This window comes from Poecilia mexicana, unplaced genomic scaffold (assembly GCF_051168715.1).
Source record: "Poecilia mexicana isolate PSO_F unplaced genomic scaffold, ASM5116871v1 scaffold_2, whole genome shotgun sequence".
NCBI lineage: Eukaryota > Metazoa > Chordata > Actinopteri > Cyprinodontiformes > Poeciliidae > Poecilia > Poecilia mexicana.
The window spans coordinates 6503239-6524947 of NW_028263371.1; the positions used below are offsets into that span (position 1 = coordinate 6503239).

At 38.4% G+C, this 21709-nt stretch overlaps 1 protein-coding gene across 1 annotated transcript in view; it reads right to left on the bottom strand.

Annotated features, from left to right (window-relative positions):
- The window catches only part of LOC106909072 (dolichyl-diphosphooligosaccharide--protein glycosyltransferase subunit TUSC3), a 64747-nt gene extending 46132 nt beyond the window's left edge, over positions 1–18615 (bottom strand). The window contains exon 1 of the mRNA XM_088009818.1: positions 18458–18615. Coding sequence (XP_087865944.1) covers positions 18458–18562 — 105 coding nt within the window. The 5' untranslated portion in view covers positions 18563–18615. The remainder of the gene's footprint in view (positions 1–18457) is intronic.
- Positions 18616–21709: the final 3094 nt, after the last annotated feature.

A 21709-nucleotide genomic window follows, 5' to 3' on the forward strand; every position in this document is an offset into this window, starting at 1 on the left:
ATAAATCGAGCATATTTGTTCTAGCAGTAACAGTGTTTGATGCATATTATTTTGCTGTAATCTGTGGGGAAATAAATCGAGCACATTTAATTCTAGCAGAAACAGCGTTTGGTTTCGTTATTGCCGCCGATCTCCTTCGACCCTGATTTAAAATTTCATAAAACATTTTGGCGTCACGAACAGGATTTTAAAGGGGACTGCGGCAAATATGTTTAACATGTTTAAGAGAAAGAATAAAAATAAGAGTAAGTATGACGTTGGGAAAAAAGTTGAAATAATCCCTGGCTGGGATCAGCCTCACCAGGATGTAGCGCAGTGTTTGCGCGAGGGGGGAGGGCGACCCGAGCCGTGGGGAGATGCGCTGCGGGAAGCCGAGCCGCTGGAGTTGTTAGCTGTTTTGCAAAGCATCGTGGTGGAGGCCAAAAGCCCTGTTGCTGGATTGCAAAGGCGTATGTGGGCTTGCGCAGCCGCTTGGAAAAAGCAGCATGAGATTAATAAGGAAGCACAGGCACAGCAGCTGAAAGATAGACAGGCCTTAGCCGATGCATTAGCTGCAGAATCGTCACATAAGCAACATGTGCAGCTATTAAATAAACGGTTACAGCAAATGACTGAGTTAGCTGAGAGGACTGTGGTTCAGGTAGCTGTACTGAAGAAGCAACAGAAACTTAGAAGGAAGCCCCGGCAGCCTTCGCCAAAAAATGTTCGTGCGTTTGTTGCTGGTTTAACTGCAGAATGGGACCCAGAGAAATGGGATGGAAATATTTCGGGAGATGAAACAGATTACATTTGGGAGGAGGGGGAAGATGCTTGTGGGGGAACACCGAACACCCCCCTTCGCCCTCTGCTGGACCTGAAACCTGTTCGTCGCAGGAGGCAGGAACAACGACACCTACCGGATGTGCGACAACAGCGCAGGGACAATGCGGGGCAGCTTGTAGTTGATGCTCAGGGAAATCCAGTGTATGACATGGTGGCGGCTCCTCAGCCTGATCCCATCTACCGGACCATTATGGAAGATTACACACAGGAAGAAGTGTCACATTTAACGCGCAGACTGCGGCAGCAGAATGGGGAGCCGACAGATTTGTGGTTAGCACGGATGCTGGATGAAGGGGCTTCACAAGTGGAAATAGATGCAGTTGATGGGATGTCCTTTGCAGGATTGTCAACAGAGGGAGCAATAAACTCTAATTATCGCCAAGAGGTAAGACAACTGCCAGATGCAGCATCATTGTTCGTGGTGTGGGCGGCTGCGATACAAAACCAATACGCTGCGTTTACTGATTGGCCAGAAATCACTGGAGCTTGGATAACGCTAAGAGAATGTACACAGCGTTTGACTCGGTTGTGTGTGAGAGATGCGTTGGTAGTGGGCATGGCTGATCAATATCAAAACTTAGCAGTTCCGAAAGCCGTGCGGGATCAGCTAATTCGTACTGCACCCCCCCATTACCGAGCAGCAATGCTAACTGTGATGCTAGGCGATCCAGGTGCTTCCATGTCTGACATTAAAAATCGTATAGGGGAGTTAGGAGCCCTGGGGAATTGGGAGGAGCCACGAAGAAGGGATGACCATCAGCAAGGATCCCGTGGCCCACACAGGGATGGGCTCAGACCAGGCCAGGGACCGCCCAGATCTGCGTACTGGAGAGCACTGATCCAGGCAGGGGTTTCTCACTCTGAAATAGATGGACTCCCCACAGAAGAATTAAAGAAGAAATGCCATAAAAAAGGATTGAAGGTAAGTTGCACAAGATATTCTGAATTTCCAGGACTGCATACTTTGGCACAAAGTCTCCGCGACGTCGTCCAGGAGTCCATGAGCGAAGCATGTGGATCTGAGTCGGTAGGGCAAATACAGTCGGTTGGGCCCTTTAAGAAAAAGATCATCGCTGAAATTTCGGATCCAGAATCAGGATCATCTGAAGAAGGGGAAATACACCTGCGGACTGTTAAAAAGAAAAAGAAGGGCAAAAAAGGTAGGAATAAGGATAGGAGACATTCAGCCCTGTATCCTGACCTTGATGAAAGGGCAGAACTTCCTATCAGAGCTACCCCAGGCTCCGCAGGGTTGGACTTGAGAACATTGGAACCCCTGACCCTAATACCTAATCAGGTTCAAGTTGTAAAAACAGGGCTCGGGTTACATATTCTACCGTGGTCAGGATTATCCTTAAAAGGATTGACCATTCAGGCTGGGGTTATTGACAGTGATTATCAGGGAGAATTGGGTGTGGTGTGTCGCCACCAAGGCGAAAGTCCCCTGGTATTACAAAAAGGAGACAAGATTGCACAATTGCTACTGCAACCATGTGACATGTCAGAAGTTCAGGAAATCTCTCCACCCACTGAGATAACAGTAAGGAGAAAAGGGGGTTTTGGCTCCACAGATAAACTTGGGGCAAAGGTTTGGGTGAGACAGGAAAATGGTCCACCAGAAGCCGCATAAATCATTGCCCAAGGCAACGATGCAACTGTATATATTTAGGAGAAGAGAAGTGGTTGAATGTGCCTGTGTCAAAATGTTATTTAAAAGAAAACTAATCAGTATTTTTCTATTTTGTGTTATAGCAGTGCTAATTGTCATTTCAGCTCCATACTCCCGTGACACCGGCGGTGACGACATCCGCCATCATGGGAGGCGCCGAGGAGGATGTACCGGCTGCGAAGTCATCGTGTGCCGTGCCTTGGTCGCCATGGTACTGCTGACGACGTCCCGCTTCGCTCAGTCTCTAAGATTCGACTGTGGTGGGAAAGCAGTACCCATGACCGGAGCCAGGATTCAAGGTCACCCATGCCTATTGTCACCAAAGGATGTACATTACGGATTCAATCGCGTGACCGATGTGTCAGTATCATTCTGACACCGACAGACGACTCATGTGCACGGAGAGGACGTGAGTGGTATGACACAATTTTAGGTGGAGCTGGAACACTGATGGGAGTATCCAATGCAGTGGATAACGAGGTTACCCGCACGATGCTGTCCAACACCGGACAACATGCAGCTAGAGCTGTTCACCAAATAGGGGTCTGGATGCCATCGACAGTTATGACTCAGGAAGAAGCAGCGAAGATCTTCCAGCAACAACTGACATGGGACCTAAGTATGTGGAATGCCACATCCGAGGTGTTGAGGAACATCTCACAAGCTTTAAAATGGACGGCATGTAACATGAAAACGATACATGCCCACATACAAAGAGAACGATTTAACACAGCCTTAAGATGAAAGTTAACGAGTAAAAAGGTCTTTGGTTGATAGAATTTATAACACAGCCTTAAGATGAAAGTTACTTTGCGAATTCGGGATGCAAGACTAAAGTGATTATCAAAGACCTTTATCTTTTTATTATCTTTTTATTCCATTTTAAAAGTTACTTTAATTCAGGATATTATCAAAGACCAAGAGGTGGAATGATCTGGTACTAAAGTGATTATCAAAGACCAAGGGGTGGAATGATCTGGTATTTTGTATTTTTATCTTTTTATTATCTTTTATGTTCTTTGATAATCATTCATTTATTATTTTATTATTCATTCAGGGTATTGTTCTTTATAATTTGATCTTTATTTAGCTGATAAAAGTTATTCTGCTCAGATTAGTATGCAAATTGAACATGGATCACGTGAACAGGGCATGCTTGGCTCTGGTTGACTTGGGTTGGGCTCTGATTGGTCCGCTGGTTGACGCTCTCAGCCCATGATTGGCTCATGGTCAGAGAGCGGCTACCTCTGATTGGATGGCTCGCCTGCAAGGATGGAGATGGCCACTCCCCCTTTGCACGTGAACATTCTTTTGATTAAGAGATAAAATACGAAAAAGCCCGCGGTTTGGGTCAGAGTCTGCTGTGGATCGCGTTCGAATGCCCAGCTACGTTGATGCTACCGCTCTATCTCTAGGCCGAAGGCTCTCCGGCCAAGTTTCATGAGGTAAGCGCTGGTAACTTGAATGAATCGAGCATCACGTGTTTAGTCATAGAGTGTTTTGTACTGTATTCTGTGGGGAATAAATCGAGCATATTTGTTCTAGCAGTAACAGTGTTTGATGCATATTATTTTGCTGTAATCTGTGGGGAAATAAATCGAGCACATTTAATTCTAGCAGAAACAGCGTTTGGTTTCGTTATTGCCGCCGATCTCCTTCGACCCTGATTTAAAATTTCATAAAACAAACAGCATGGCATTCTGGGGAATGTAGGCAGAGGACATGCTTTCGCCATCGTCCTTCATAACCGCGTAAAAATAAAAGAGCAAGATGGAGTTAAGGGAGAAAATTAGAACAAGAGCATTACAAAGAAATGTGTAGATAAGAGAAAAGGTCAATTAATTAATAATTATTGATATTGTGTGATTTTGCCCAGCACCATCAGCTGCATCCCTTGTCCCTGTTCAAAAATGCCAATTTTAATTTTAATCCATGAAGCATTCTTTCTCCAACATTGACTAAAAAAGGATCATGTTCTCAAACAGCACACTGATGATTGTGACAAGTCCTCCAGTTCTGGTTCGTATGTATTATCCATACAGAACTTAAGTTTTTGGGTTTTCCTTATCCGTTTTCTTTTTAAAGTCATATAGGAGGGGTCCATACTCTTCCTCAGTTCATCATATTTAACTACCAAAAATGGAAAGCAAAGAAAAAAATAAAGAACTGAAACCAAATCAACACGGATACACAACTCCAGACGCAATTCAGTTTGAGGACTTGAGTTCTAACACTTGGTATTTACACACCTATTCTTTCCATTTCAAGGAAAGAGCCGTTATCTGTCTACCTTTAGTGGTTTGGACATTTATGTGTGCAGGTCTGAACAACAGTAATTGTTTGGGTGGGCGGGAGATTCAGGTAAAGCTCTAAAACGTGTTCTATCCACCGACGGTGTTCATAGTGCCTCATACGTGAAATAAAGGGTAGCGGGGAATACTGAAGAATGCGAGACGCTTCAAACTGCTCTCTGTGCAGACATAGAAAGGAGTAGGAGTATTTAAACGGCTTTACAGTGAATGAAGAACAACATTACCATCTGACCCTTATAAAAGTGCAGAAAGTCCAATGGGAAAAAAACACACAAGCTTTGGGCACATGAAAATTTTAAAACACACTCAATGGTCAAATTTACAGACTCAAAAGGAAAACAGTCGTGAGAAGAAAAAACAACCAAAAAAGTAAGTATAGACCATGAGAAGCTCAAGTGAGTCTTGGCTAACGTCAGTGTCATATTTCATGCTCCCCTGTTAGATTTTTAGCTGTAATTCTTGAAAACTTGAGAGGAATTTAGTCACTGTTTATTGTTCCCACAGAGTTCTTCGAGATGACAAAGGTCATGATATTTTAAATTAAACACTGGCATTAAATTTAAACCCAATTCAGTGCAGAAAAGGCATGTTGAGTACCAGTGAATATATTGATGTACGAAGAAATCACGTGACCAGTGCTGACCAGTGGATGGCAGGCCAGAAACTCAAAAAAAACAAACAAAAAAAAACAGGTTTTTAATCAACTGGATGCAAAATGTAGCCACTACCACTTTGTGTACCACTCTACGGTGCGGAAGCTGTTACTGTACGAAGAAACCTTAAAGTTACAAAATAATAACAATAATAATAAGAAGAAATGTCAATTCAATTCAAAAGATACTTTCTTTATTCCAACAGAATCCAGGCAAGTACAAACTTTACACAGCAAAACTTCTCTACTTTATCCTTGTTTAGCTTCAGTTCTTGGCCTGTCATGGAGCATGCTTTATTTTAGCAAAAATGTGTAATTTATGGTAATAATTGCTCTTGGTACTTCAGCACCATTCAAAACATTTTGGGACTTGCATTGTTCCAAATCTACAACCTTTATAAAAATTAGACCACAAAGATTATATCTAAAGGCGAGGCGTGTAAGAGAAAAGTACCAAACAAAATATCCACCGTGAGATGTCAATCATGTATGTCTTTGATGTAAAATATTAAGATTTAATGGGTTTTAATCAGTTTAAACAGAACCAACTGTCCCTTTCAATATAGTGGTACTTTTCTGCTATGGCATTTTTAATACAAACTTGTTACATCAATGGCAAGGGTTGGGCTTTGCAAAATGTAGACATTTAGTGCTTAAGTTAAATCGGGCAAGTCCTGACAAGATAACAATGACTGGGCTCTCTAGAGAAACACATTAGTATCTAACTGATTTCTATCTACTTTATGTTTAAGCAAAACTTCTTCATTGGCATCACACTGGCAGCTTCCCCTGACTCAGAAGCAAAGCTTTTTTTAAGAATCGCTTCCTCTGCAGAATCGCCCGCTTTATGACCGGGATGTTCATTCAGATGTTAAGATGACAATTATTTGCCAACAGATAAAAAAGGGTCTGTGCCAGCATTGAAGACAGTTTGCCTAAACTATCTCGACATGCTGGTATAAAGAGAGTCAAACGCAGTGGATTGTTTTTCTTTTAGGCCACTCAGCAGTTACTTGCAAATGCGGGCATATTCTTTATAGCTCTGTGGGATGGAGAAAAAAAAGAAATCAAAACATTTCAGCACAGTCATTAGCTGCCCTCCTCTGCATTCCAGCCTTTTTATGCTTTATTTCCTCCATCATGTAGAATTTGATAATATTCACATGTGGATAGGAGGTGAGAGACATGCTGCTTGAATTGGTGAGAAAGTAGCCAATGAAAACAAAACAGATTGGGACATAAGACCATTTTCGCTGCATATAGAAGATTAAAGTTTTTGAAGCAAAAGGTGCCGCAGCTGTAAAGGTCACAAAGTTGAGACATGTCTGGAAAAATGATCAGTGGTCTTCCTCAATTCCCAGATGTACTTTCAAACATTTCATAACTAAAGCCATCATTCGCTTTCTCTCTTGTGAAAATGAATGCAACGTCCGGACATGCAGCGTATACCAACATGTCAGCAGTAATTATTTCTAATAGTTAAAGTCATGGTGAGCAGCTTATTGCACATGCAAGTATACTAGCTGTACAGGTAACTGACCTTGTACCTCATTAGCCTTCAGAGCCTAACAATAGCATTAGTGCCTAATAACTGGGCACATAATCTGTTGCTAATTAGCCTCATAAACTACTCTAATATGTTATGTGCATCTGCTTAGGTAAGCACGGTTAGTCTCAGAAGACCCATTAGATAATCAGGACCAGCAGCTTTTGAAAAAACTTTAGAAATATAACAAGGATACCTGACTATACATTCAGCACTTGCATTTTAGTAGAAAGTAAGCGCATTCCAGCATTATCAGCTCAAGTACCTATTGTTCACTACCTTAAGAAATATTGCTATTCATAGAAGCACAAGTTCATAGTCTAAGAAGAGCAGCATGGTGGTTACGATTAGGGACGGCAGCTTCAGCTCCTATGGCGTCCTATTCTTTTACTTTGATTGCATTTTGTCACTTTTTCCATACCTTGAGGGGTTCACTAAACTATATTCATTGATCTAATTTGCTGTCACTCTGCCTCTGCCCTCCTAATCATCTGGTTTGAGAGAGTGTGTAACTCTCCGGTGGCTCCTTATTCTCTTATTTCAGCAGCGTACCAAGCAATTTCTTTGAACAAATCAAGAGTGAAACTTGATATAAGCCCTGATTTTTTGTGATTTCTTCACATGATTCACCCCCACTTCAATCCCCTCTTGTCCATAAGAGAATTAAGCTACCATCTAAACAAATGCCAGGCTTGCAGCTTCGAATGCCCAGGTTGGACCAAATGTTATGTTTCTAGTGAGATGCAAGGTGTCACATTAGGATAGTGGCTGAAAATGTCTTTCCTCCCACAGGGAAAAAGTCCATCAAGTCTCTCTATAGGACATAATGTTTACTTTGATATTAAATATGGTATAAATTTCAAAATAGACTGATATGCCAATTTCTTTTCTTTTTACTAGCTGGAAAATTTATATATTCAAGCTTTCCCTGTTTATTTTTTCCAAATGATCTTAATGTAGAACTCTAAGAATATTTCTAACAGCCCAGTGAGCTCCAGGTGTCTTACAACGAGCAGCAAATTGGCATCAGTCTCACACAGGAGATGGTGAGCCAGATACACTATAAAGATCATGCTCTGAGCTAAGCTGGTGAAACTAATTGGCTGGTCGATAACATGAACAGCTGGGAAAGGGAGTGACCACTAGTTGCACAGTTTATTTAATGGCTACAACAATCAACATAAATCAAACTGCTCATTAGATATCATCCATCAGTCATAGTCCAAAGAGAGGTTTGTTTTCTCCGACTCTTTTGAAGGCGCGCTCTCAATCTCCTCCTTTCTGGCTTTTTGAAGATTTACCATATCGGCTGCGATTGTTTTACTGCCTTGAATTTACAATTATATATATGAAAAAAAAAGAATTACAACAAGGCTTGCTTGTCAGATTAAAAGTACCTTTTGGAAAATTACCTTTAACTTTGTGCTAAATATTAGTTTCAATAAGCTTGCGTTTCCGTATTAAAAATGTTTCTTAATAGTCTGATGCAATACTCTAATTTCAAATCTGGAAAATTATTATGATTAACAAAAAATAATTTTAAATATGTTTCTGTGTGTAATTAATCTATATAATGCTTTTCTCTTAATGAACAGAGCTGCTGAAATAAAATAACTTTAAAAAATTGTTAAATATTACTGCAGTAGCTGGGCTTTAGGCTGCTATAAAAGAAAGGAAAACAAAAATTAGAAATATTGGCTTTTAAAATATTTTGTGCTTGACGCAAATGATTTTTTTTAAATTCCACAAATAAGTATAGAAGGCAAAAAAGCAAATAAAAATCAGAATGTGAAAGTAAAATGCAACAGAGAATGAAGGGGACCAGATGTGACACCTGATGGTATTCAGCATTTATTCTGACCACAGCTTTATGCTAAACCGCCTCAGTTCATCCCATTATATTAAAGCATTAGTGTGTGTGTAGGTGTGTGTGGCTCTAATATAACTTATTTTGGGGGTCATAAATAACCTCAAAGTAAGACATTCATGCACAGAATTGTAGCTCCTCATAAATCTCAATGTAATATGTTGGTGGGAGATGAGCCCTTTTCTATATTTTTCCTCTCAACAGTCTCACCTTCCCATGAATTTTCCAGCAGCAATAATCACTGCAGTCAAACCCTGAACTCCATCAACATTACCGCCTCTTTTCCCCACTTCCCTGATATTCCTCTGGAATTTGAAGAACTGTAAGAGTCCTTTCTTGACATCTTTTGGACAAATAAATGCTTGGAAAAGACTCAAATATTTCCATAGCTCCTAAGCAGTATGACTGTTTAGGGGACACTTTAACCAGCAATAAATGCTACTATGAACCTTGTGGATTAAAAAAGCTCAACAGTGCATTTCTTTCTACCAAATTCATTGTACCAATTCTTCCTTTCAGCTTGATATAATTTCACTGTTTTCTACATAGATAGGGATACACAATGATGACATGCAGACTTTGAGCTGTCAACTGGACCTGTTTGCAATATTCTAATGAAAGTCACATTTTTCCTCTTCTCCTTCCTGAAAGACGTAGCAGTGAAGCAATTTAGCATCAGTTTTATCCCAACTGGTAGCCAAGTTGGTACTGAAACAACCTGCATCACAGTGTCAACTGCCTGAAGGCCTCTACTTAGCTGCTTAAGAGAAATAACCCAACATAATTTTATGGTACATAACTAACATACAACTAGTTATGTTCATGCATCCAGCTGTTAGATGATATAGATATAATTAGTGCAAACAGCTTTGTTTTATTTAATAATTGGAATCATGGATGAGCTACAATTCTGGAAAAACTCTGTTGCTGTAACCATAAAAAAAAAATCAATTAAAAGAAACAAATGTAGAGTTGTGAATTGTCTACATAGTTATGGTAACTTATCTCATTACTTGCTATGTGAGCTAGCGAGAAAACACAGACAATAAATATGAAGGGGCCCAAATCAGAACCTTGCTGAATCCCATATGTTATTTTTCTCAGCTCCAATGAAAAGTTACCCATTCAAATGAAGTCCCTGTTTCTTCGGTGAGACTCAAACCAGTCAAGTTCTGCACCAGAGAGTCCAATCACTTCTCTAACAACAGTATGAGAAAAGAGTTAAACAAAAATACATTTTATAGCATGTGAGTCGTTTTTAGTGAGAACTAACAGGTAATAGATTGAATAACAGATTATTTGGTCAATTCCACTTCAACTAATCAATCATGTAGAAGTGGGTAAACTAAACAACCAAATTAAATGTAATTTTTAATTTTAAGTGTGATTGATGGCAATGAGTACAAGGAACAAGGGTGCATAGAAAGGAGTGATAGAAGGGGAACAAACAGAGAGACAACGCTGGAAAATATGGGCTGGTTAGGCAAAAAGATGAAAATCTTGTTGCCACTCAAAAAACTTGTTAGAAACATGATAGAAAGGGGAGGGGAAGAGGAGGAGGAATAGCAGCGGAAGAAAACGGCGCGGAAGCACAGGCCATCAGTCACAGAGAAAGCAGGCCTGACACCCGTGCATCAATAATTCAGATAAATACGGTTAATGAGCGAGATCCAAACAAAACACCCCTGAATTTACTGGGAGAAGAGTGAAACGCTTCCCAGTATGAAACGCTGCTATTTTTAGCCACAATCGGGGTTTTATTGACAAGAGGGGAAGAAAGGAAAGGGCACAATATTCATCTCTTTTCACCCATGAAACAGAAAATCACCAGAGACTGAGCTCTAGCATGCATATTTCCACAAGACGCCAGGGGAAGGAAAAAAAAAACTAGAGAAAGAAACATCTCTCCCAAAAAAACAGTACTTGATGAGGGTTTGTGGGGGGGATTGAAAGCTGAACACCAAAACACCGAGTCATTACTTCAGTGGAGATGTCTGTGATAGATGGAAGAAATAAAAGAGAACAAAGGTCCTTAACATTATTAAATGTGCACAAGCTTTTACTTTTAACAGGGTTTTTTATACGACAATAAAGCATTTTGAAAAGGGAGATTTTCTTTTGTGTCAAAAACATTATTCTTAGTTTTTGTTGTTTAAAAAGTAAACACTATAACACCTTTGAAAACCAGTAATAGTAAATGTTGACCTCTAGCTGTAGAGTTGTTCATTTTGTTTTTTTAATTCACGCTAAACTTACATACTTTTGGGCTATTAAATATGGTTGGAGTGGAAAAAATAAAATTTGGAAAAATTTTAAAAAATGGAAAATGTGTCATCTGGAGAAAACCCCCCCCCAAATAATTAGAGCTATTTGTAGTAACATTGACATATGCATCAGAGCCACGAATTAAAAGTGGTAACGTTACCAAACAATACAAAGATTAGGGGAGTTTTCATAAAAACTAAAATCTTAAAATATCAAGCCAACAATGTAACAAATTGTAACCATTGTAACATTTCAAGCTGGTTCCCATTTCATCCCTACCCAAGAGACGGCACTAACCCTGCAAACATCCAAGTATCAATTCATTGTAGCAAATGAATGAATAGTTTAACTTATGACAAAACTACTAACTAAATCCAAACATACATATATTTACTAAGGGCCAAAGAGAACTACAAAAAGCCATATTTTGTCAGCCTGCAGAAATCACAGCTTTAAAACCTGTCATTTCAAAAGCACATTAGGAATGCAAAAACTGTTAAGCAGTAGTTACTTTTTCTAATATGAAGTTATCAGAGCGAAAAGAAACAGTCAAAACTGCTTACACAGTGTTCATCTTTAAAATGCTCCGGTTTAAAGTCTGCAAGGAGCTTTGGTTATGCCCTGAAGGGTCAACCACAGAAGTTTATTGGACCTCTGTGTGCAGAGGTAGCAGGCTTTTATTATTCCGATCCACTTATTAGACTGGTCCCTGGGTGGTACCAAGCACACAACTTTGTAATCTCCCTCTCCAGATATATACCTCTCCAGATATTACTGTCCCTGCTTCAGAATCACAGTCCTGAACTTTGTTTCCTCCTCTTGCCTCCCCTGACTATGCATGGGGAGGGATACGAAGTGCTTACGCAGCCCCTTTCTTTGTGCTGTGGTCAGCCGGAAGACAAAAACTCACCACTGTCTACAATTTAGAGCTGAACTGGGGTGATGCACAAGAGTCTATCTAAATACTATTAACATCTTTTACCCATTAAATGCCTCTGCCTAAGGAGTATCTGGAAGCTTCTTAAAAACGAAGAAACTCCTAATGCCTTTGTTCCTGTGTCAATTTACCTTAATTGAATAAAAGTACAGTTTTCTAAAAACGAGACGAGGAGAAAAGAGGAAAATGCCTGAAAAGACTTCATTAAAGATTCAACAATTTAAGCTTACTTGAGCATAAAAGAAGCTTTAAAACTATAATCTAAAAGTACATGAAGATCCAGGTAGTCGAGACAAAACTACAAGGTATAAAGATCAAGGCCAAAGCCCCTGTTAACGCTCATGTTGATTTCTCATGTGGCAAGCAAGACAAATCATGGTGTCAACACGCATTTAAGCGGCGGCAAATTAAACAGCCGTTTTAATGTTTTTTGAGGGCTTTGAACTTTACGGTGCGGCTTTTGCATTACAGACTTGAATGGAGGACAGCTCACTCAAAAACAACCAGTGGATTTCAGGGTTTTTTTTCTGTTTCTCTGAACTTCAATGAACAGCCAGTTGATTTGAGAGCAGAATCACTTTCATTTTCTGCAAGCACTCCACTGATTAACCCCGACAAAGAAGAATGTACAGTAAATGACAACAAAACAAAGAAGGCAGGAAGAGGGAGATGTGTAGAGTCAAAACTGAGATTTTCTAAGCCGTGGAAGCATTTCAGACAAAAGAAAAGCTAAAAGCAGATTGTAAAAAGCAGAGTTCTCTTCCACTGCGGTAGTGCTACCCCAATGCATTGGCACCAAAAATGTTAACACTGGGCAGCAGTGATGACAACTGGATTACTAAACTTTTGTTATAAAGTCTCTGTGTTTTCCAACGCATTAGAAGTGACAAACGATGTTGTTGGCATACAATTTGTGTGTATGTACAACCAATGAAAATAAGAGTTTCTCCATCCTGAAATAATGGCTGGAATAGAGCCAAGCAACGTTACTTTGACGCAGAAAGCATAGTAGAAGCCAGACAGGCTAAAGGCTAATGTTTGTGCAGCTGTAGTCTCTCTTACTTTAGCTAATAGGTAGGACATTAGTTGGGCGGAATGGGGAAAGAGAGTCGGAAGAAGATATGGAGACTAATTACATCGTTGGCAAGAAGAGCTGGTATTTGGCTGTTTAAGGTTGGACGAACAAACTGCAAATTACGTCGAGCGCATGTTCTGACAAAGTCGGGGAAAACCACAAATCTGCTTCACTATCTGAACCAGCGCCACCAGCTGGAGCATGCAGAATGTAAAACTTAATCCCAGATGAGCGTGAGTGTATCCGACTCCCCAAATCAAAACTTTTGTGTGGAGTTTTCAGATCAAATTGTTATATTTTTATTTTATAGTTTTGGTCGGGGGGGTTCTTAAAGATTATAAGAGATTATTTTAGGGTTTTTTTTGTCTTCTTATATTTCTTTTCTATTGCTTATTCTTAAAAAGCAATATTCAAAATGAACTAGAATTAAATTAGATTTCAATTACACTTTTATTTATCTGTTAACAAAAGAATGTCCTGTAATCCTGGAAGATTTTAGTTTAAAATTAGCCTCTAATTTATCCAAAGGAGTAGCATAATGTTCAATGACATGTTAAACTTTTAAAAGTAAATCTCTAAAATAAAAAATAACCTTCTATTATCTTAAAATCTCACCTAATAGATCAAGAAAACGAAAATAGCAACTTGTTTTATGATTTCCATCCATATCAGCTGACGTGAAAAAAAAATTTCATTGAGATAGGATTGTTTTTCCATATCGCCCAGCCCGTATACGACACACACCAGCCAGCCCCAGACAGAAAGGGCAGCGAGGGAGGCCAGAAATCGCTGAGATGAATACAAAGTGCTGCATCACCATTTTGTCCATTTCCAGCTAAATAAGATCTTCCTCTGCCGGCTCCACCTTTCTGTCATGGCCCTAGGCTGCGAAAGTAGATTCCACCCATTATAACCCTTCAATATCTCTCTTGTGCCTCCCTGAAAGTAAGTCTGTGTGTAGGTGAAGGTCCGTGTGTAGAGGGTGGCATCTTTCTTTCCTCTATTTAGTGCTATTGGAGAAGTACATACCTAGATACATTTCAGATGTGTGGGAGTCTATAAAATGTGCTTTCGACCCTTTAGGTGATAGAAGGCGTACCTTTGTTGAGCCGTTGCAATCAGGACCAAAGCTATAATGTGAATCTTTTCTGCGCAATGGATAAAATACAAAGTATTGCTCAAAATAAGCACTCTCATCAATAGATGATCACAAAAGTGCTCAACTATCATAGTGCGTAAAAGTAACAATTCATCATTGCATGCTATGAGCTGTAATTTTAAATTGACCTCCTACCTTCTCTTTCTGTCTCCTTCTCTGTAATTGCTCCTTGTAGTCACACTAACAGCTTTCTTTCAGTTCTCCTTTAGATGTATAATTTTCTCTGAACTTTAAACTCCTGATGTCGCGTCCTGCATTGAAGAAGCGTTATTCAGACCCACTCGTTAAGTGGAAAGTGTGCGATTTAAAGACATATCCAGGCCAGATATGAATCAACGACAAAGTAATTTAGATTAAAATGATAAATGATGGCCTTTATTAAACTGCTTAGTCTCATAAGCCGTATTGCGCCGCTGTGGTATTTGTCACTCATGTCCAATGGTTGCATTTAAGAATCCCAATTCATGTGCCAATGCTGAACGCTATAAAGCACGGCAAACATGTCGCTCTCAATTATTTATAGATTTACTCACCCATTTATATGCTTTTCCATCAGTGGTTAATCTGCCTATTTATTCCTCATTTATTCTTTCACTCAGTCAGCTTTTTGTTTTGTTGACACATCCAATTCTTTGCTCATTTATATGCCTGTCGACCTGTCAGCCATTTTCCCCGTACATTCCTTCTTTGACTCCCTCCATAATCTGCTCAAATACTTCCCCATCATCTGCACAGTCAGCGAAATAAAATGGTGCAGTTGAAAAAGTATATCAAAACATTTAAAACATCCCTCTGACTTTGTTTAAATAAGTGGTTCTAAAGCAACAGGATCTGAGTTTCATTTATCCACTTTTAGCAGTGCGGAAAACTTAAGAGTCACATCCAGCAGCCAGGACTTTAGAGGCCTCGCTTTAACGGACACCGAGTTATGATAATAGAGATTCAGACAGTAATAATCCATCTATTACTGACTGGGTAATATTCTCTTAAATAGAACTCATTTTCTGTTATAAGTTAGTTATTATCTTATGTTAAAAGTTGCTACAGATTACATGTCAAATAAATAAAAATACAACAGCCGCATATTGGATGTTTGCTTTTGATTTAATATTTATTCTTCCTTTGCTCACCCAATACTCACCCAATATTTAAGTCCTTTTTGTTTTGATTTGTTAGATCAGCATGTTCTGTAAAACAGTTGTATAAAAATATATGCAATTCCTGTAAATGGTTGAGCTAAGCTTTATTTCTTATCCAAAAAAGGACCCTGTGTGTTTTTTGTGTTTTTTTTAAATAAACTGTGTCATACCTAACTCTACATGTATTCATAACAAATGTATTTTAGATTACTTTTGTTTCATATTTTTATATGTTTTGGGGACTACAGGTGGAAATTAGCATTTCTAGCTATAACCTGGAACAGCACAGCTCTCCTTCAGTGGTTAATGTTTTACATTGTCCTATCTTAAATAAAATTAATTTATTTTTATAGGTGTTATACTAACATGACTATAAGATGCTACAAAAAGTTTCAACTCTAAACTTTAAAGTTTAAACCTTGTTTCCCTGATTTTAAATTAACAAAACTCTGTTTTAGAGCAACTGCTCCTGCACAAAACATCATCATTTCTGCTTCAAACTTAAATAATTTCTGCAAACATTAAAAAAACAACCTAAAAGGAAATATTTTAGTAATAAATATTTTTATCTAAAAAAAATTCACGTATGAATTTCATATATAAATGCTATTTAATGAGTTTTTAAAGTCAAAATTGGCTAAAACTGGCAGCTAAAAGCTGCAGTAAATGTATTAATTTATTTATTTATTTATTTATTTCAAACAGACAAAAGACAATCAAGAAAAACAAAATAAAATAGAATGAAACAAACTTAAGAAATAAAATGTAAATTAAGTTGGTGATCAGTGGAAAAATTCTTTGACTAGGAATTTTAAACTATTAAGCCTGAAATTGATTATATTCTGTACATTGACTGATTTTTATTATTATTATTATTATTATTATTATTTAAGACATTTTATCTTATCAGTCAAACAAATTTTTTGTTTATATCAGCTTCACAGTTTAAATTAAAGTGTCACAGACACATACGAAAGTGCATCCAGGCTATGCACCAGCTGATTCGCAGATTAAAATGGAAACTGCAAACGCCATCTACCTGGCGCAACCCTCTGCTTGCCAGCTGACAAACGATGTGCCACCAGGACAACAGCTCTGTATGAAAATGCATCTGTTTCAAACGGGCCACGCTCACGGCTGCACTCGGGTATTTCAGAACCCAACCAGAATATTTTGGTATCAGTAGAAAGCTTGCAAATTTAGCCTTTATAGCAGAGCATACAACAAAAAAAAAAAGGGCTCAGGGGACCAAAACTCTCAACGCAATCACTTTACTTACGCTGTCTGGCTGTGCAGATCTCAGAAAACAAGACAGACAGGAGGCAAAACGAAAACAAGCATTAAACAACCGTCACTCACTACATGTAAGAACTGAGAGGGCAAAGAAAAAAAAAAGAAAAAAAAAAAAAGAAAATCACTCAAGTACCAGACAATGTTTAGAACAACAGCTTGTCAAAGAAAACCGTCTATTGTGTCTGTAATGAAAATGAGAATGGGCAGCAGATGAATAATGCACGAGGATTATCAACATTCAGAATGCAAACGGTTAGAGGTAGATGCATCAGGGTTTCTAAAAATTTCACTCACACTTGGACAATATAAACAAACATTTTTTTTCTGCACTGATGCTCATTAAGTAACAGAATTTTTACAGTGTTGCTAAATTTTATATTTACGGCCGACTTCAACAACAAAACCAGAAAATGGTGTGTCATCCCTAGCATTACAGACTGCTATAATATGTCACTTCATTTTTTTTTCTTGCCACACTTTGAATTTACTTATGAAAAAATATAGATTCTGCTGACTGGAAATATTTCCAGTGGTTAAAAACACATAAAATACTTGTGAAGATGCAAAAGGAGCATCACTTATAATAAGATAAAACAACTGACCTGAACATACTGCTTGACTCATTAACCAATTAATATTAGCTTGTTGTACACATGCTACTATGTAAACAGCAGAACAGCAAAAGGTATTATATTGTCCAGGGTGTATACACATTTTAATTCAGTAAGTCTATGTTTGCGCTTAACTCTTCAAAAATAATAGATATTAGCTGTTATTAAAAGTGTAATATTCAATACGTTATTTTAGCAAAATTATTGGTTTTCTGTTGGAAATAAAACATTAGATCAAATAATCAAAATTTTGTCATTAAAACCCCTCAGACCATGAAACTGATTAGCAAATCTTGTTGTTTTATAAGTGACACAATATTAATACAAAGAGTTTTGGTTAATAACGATCATCATGAGCGTTATTTAAGCAATAATATGAAGATTAGTGATTTTCTGGCTCAGTTTTGAATGAAAACCTGATTAACCACAAGGAGTTCTGTGTACACTTTCATGAACAAACGCACAAAACATGCAACCAAAAATATATAAATTAATAGTTTGGTAATAGTTTGGGGTGAGTACATGTACAGTCCATTAAAAGCTGTGAGAAACCCAGGGTGAAAACATGAACAGCAGAACCAAAAAAACAACACGGCTCTTCTGCTGAACAACAATCATCTGAATGAGATCGAGCACTTAGCTTTCCTGGGTGGTTAGTTAGACCTCTTCCGCATTCACGGATTACATGAAAGTGCACCCCATATTTCCATTTTGTTTGCGGAACCCAAACAGACTTCAAATAAGGACACAACATCCACATATTGTCGGAAAATATTTTACGTTGCTTTCTGACAAATTTAGAAAATAGAAGAAGAATACGTTTTGCTTGGGTTAGCAACTGCACGGCGTTAGCCTCATGACTATAGCTGCTTGCTGTTAATCTCCGATGTTCTCAAAAACACCGCTCTAAGCACATTTTCAATGTGACTGCTTTCATTCATATCAAATATGTAATTTGTGTGTCTAAAACATAAATTAACCCGCTCTTCTCACGTGCCTTCTCATGACTACTAGCTTGAGAAATACCGGCAGGCTACACCTGTGCAGCTCCTATGCAAACAGCACGAGGAAACTCGCTGGTAAAACATGCCCAGACGGTTTAGACATTACCTCTTTCTTCTTCTGTCCTCCCCCGAACGGCAGACATATCGCCAGCAGGAGTAAAACAATCAGAAAGTGCAGGTTAACAATAGGGTTAGTCCGAGTAGACGCCATGACGGAAGGATGCTGACAGCGAGACACGTATCCGCCAAATGATTGGGTGTCGAGTTGACCAATTAGAGGTAAATTCTTGGATAGCGGAAGTGTATGGGATTTGTAGTTTTCGGCTTCGAAAGTCTTTGGCTAAACGCCATATATGCCGATTCAGAATAAAAAATAAATAGATTGAAAGTAATTCATAAAACAGGGTTCAAGTGGCTCAATACGAAAGTAAGATATTACTTTTGGATCAAGCAAATAATTTATCTGTCAAAAGTGTGAAAGCATTGGTTTTTAGGAGCAAGGAAAGTAGTGTTGCAGACGCATAGCCTACAGTCGTTAATGGGAAGAGAAAAAAGATTTATGAAATCAATAGGAGTAACATGTCACCTCAGTCTCATGACGAAATTCCTCCCACTCTTTGTTATTAATTAAGTGCAGCCTATTACCCTTCCAATAAATGATTTACATGTGAAAAAACAGCCTGTGGAACTAAGTAAGCACATTTTTTGAGGCAAATTATTTGGTCAGCTCAGTTATGCACTTATTTGCTATTGTGTAAAACAGACTTTTATTTGTATGCCTTTCAGCAACCCCCCTCACCCCTCAAACTCTTCTTTTCACTCTCACTTCTACTTAGATCTCACCACCACCACACACACACACACACACACACACACTCACACCATGCTGATGAAATGAAACCTATGCTGGAATATTAAAGTCAACGCACCGTGAAACAATCATTACATATTGCAGTCTTGTTAAACCACAGTTCATTCACTCACACCCACATACTCTGAGCTCAATAATGGAAACATTCTCAGACTTTCTGGGTCTGGTTGTAAAATGATTCCAATGAACTTGCATTATTGTAATGTAGAGCTCGAGTTTCTTTTTATTGTTTTATGGTTATATAAGCTGCACTGCAGATCACATCTATTTTTGCTGTCAGGAAGGAGAAAATAGTCATGGATAAATACAGAAGGATTTTTTTAACCTTCAAAATACACAGTGCCTTGCAAAAGTAATCCTTTAACTTTTTTTTTTACATTTAGTCATTCTACGAAAGTAAGTTTTGTTGACATTCCATGAGATAAACCTGCAACAAATACAGCATAACTGTGAAAGCTAAAGGAAAACGATCAGTGATTTTAATTGAAAAAAAGAGTTTTGTCTAAAAATCTGAAAAGTGTGGTGCAGATTTAGCTCTAATTAAAATTCAGCACAATCATATGTCACCAGAAGTCATTAATTTTGAACACAGAATCCACTTGTAAGTAGCTTAATCTCAGTAAAAATACAACTATTGTGTGACTGCCTGAGTTTTATTTGACAATGTTAGTGAACAAACATCATCATTAAGACATGAGGATAAATCCATGGAAACACATAAGCAGAGGTGGTTTGTAAAACAGCATCAAAAAGCTGTGAAAATATTCAACATCAGGGTGCATCCTTAAAATGTCTTAAATGAACGTGTCTAAAATAAAGGTCTTAAAATGCCTTAAATTATTTTTTTAAACGTAAGTTCACCTTTAAGACATTTAACATAGATCTTATATTTTGTCTCGGCAGGACTATTTAATCTCGTATTCTATGTATTGTTTTTTTTTCTCGTGGGATTTTTCTGTCTTGTCAATTCGCACACAAACATCTCCATTGTGTTCTGTGAGTCAAGACAGTTGAAGCTACTGGTATCTCACTACTAACATACCCATGCTAGTTAGCTAGGTAGCTTTTTTGCATCTATCATGGGCAAGTGCAAATTTATTGCCATTTGGCTGGACAAAGTTAACGCATTTCTGTGGAGATATGGGTCTTAAATTCTTTTGATAATGGTTTTAAGTATTTTACAAAGTTTTAAATTTAAGTTCGTGAAACTTGTAGAACCTGATAATGAATCCTTTTAGCAAGGCACTGTTGTTATAGACAGACGACTAAACTTATAAAAAAAGCATTTTGATTGCCTTGTGCATATGGAATTCCAGTTGGTAAAAAAAATGAAAATACTGCTAATGATACTAAAATCATGGGTTGAAATTTCATCATCTTTTAATTACATGGTTGCACTAATCAGGAACAATTAGGTGGTAAATAGTTCCCATTCTTGCAATGGATCTAAACCTTCTTTAGGTTCAAAATAGCTCTTTTTGCTATCTCTGTCACTTATAATCATTTAGCACTTTCTGTTAAATACTTTAGTGATAATTTGAGTGATTTTACTCGTAATCAACTGCAAGCTTGTCATGGGCAATGATACATGCTGTGTCTTGCCCAAAGACACCTCGACATGTGGCATGGCAAGAGATCAAATTTCCAATCCTCTGATTGGAGGACGACCACTGAGTCACGGTCACCCTGTGGTTCAACTGTGGAGGTTAAGCAGCAGCAGTAAGGAACTTCTAATTACAAGGTTTTGATCATCAGTGATCATCAACAAACGAGACTACTTTAGTAAAAGCAAAGAATTTGCTGATGGGGAGCATTCGGGCCGTATGTTAAGACATTGGCAGGGAGGGGAAAAAAAATAAACATCAGTAATGATCTTAAAGGGCCATAATTAGAAATCCCAGCAAGGTCAGGCTGCACAATGACAGGCTTCTGACAGTATGTTTAATCATAGAGTTCAAGGCAGCAGGACAGTTTAATTTAATTAAACAAGTTGGGCTTGTTTTGAAAGATTGGAAGGTACAAAGCTTCTTGTTCCCAAATTGCATCTGGCAGCATGGCTTGTGGTTTGCAAATTTGCATTTGTACCAACCGCAGAACTCATAGTCTTGTCCGTCCAGATGACAAATAAGATCTAGATGGTTATTTTGCAGAGCGCTGTGTTTGCCAAAATCTATGCACGCCGTCTCAACACAAACTCTTCAAGCGGATTGGCAGGCAGAGTAGTGGACAAGTGATGATTAAGTGCTGTTTTTCAGCTGCCACAAGTCCGAGATGTCTGGAACTCACCAACAAACTCCCTTCTACAGCCACCAGCTGAACTTGCTTTAAATGATCAAACACAGCTCAGCAATCATTTCAAATGTACCAATAAAACTGCAACCAAGTTGCTGAACAAAAAGGGGGTTCAGCAAGTCATAATAGTCATGTGGACATCCAGAGTTGTATTTAAATAAGAACTATTTTCAATAAAATCTCAGGCCTTGTTCT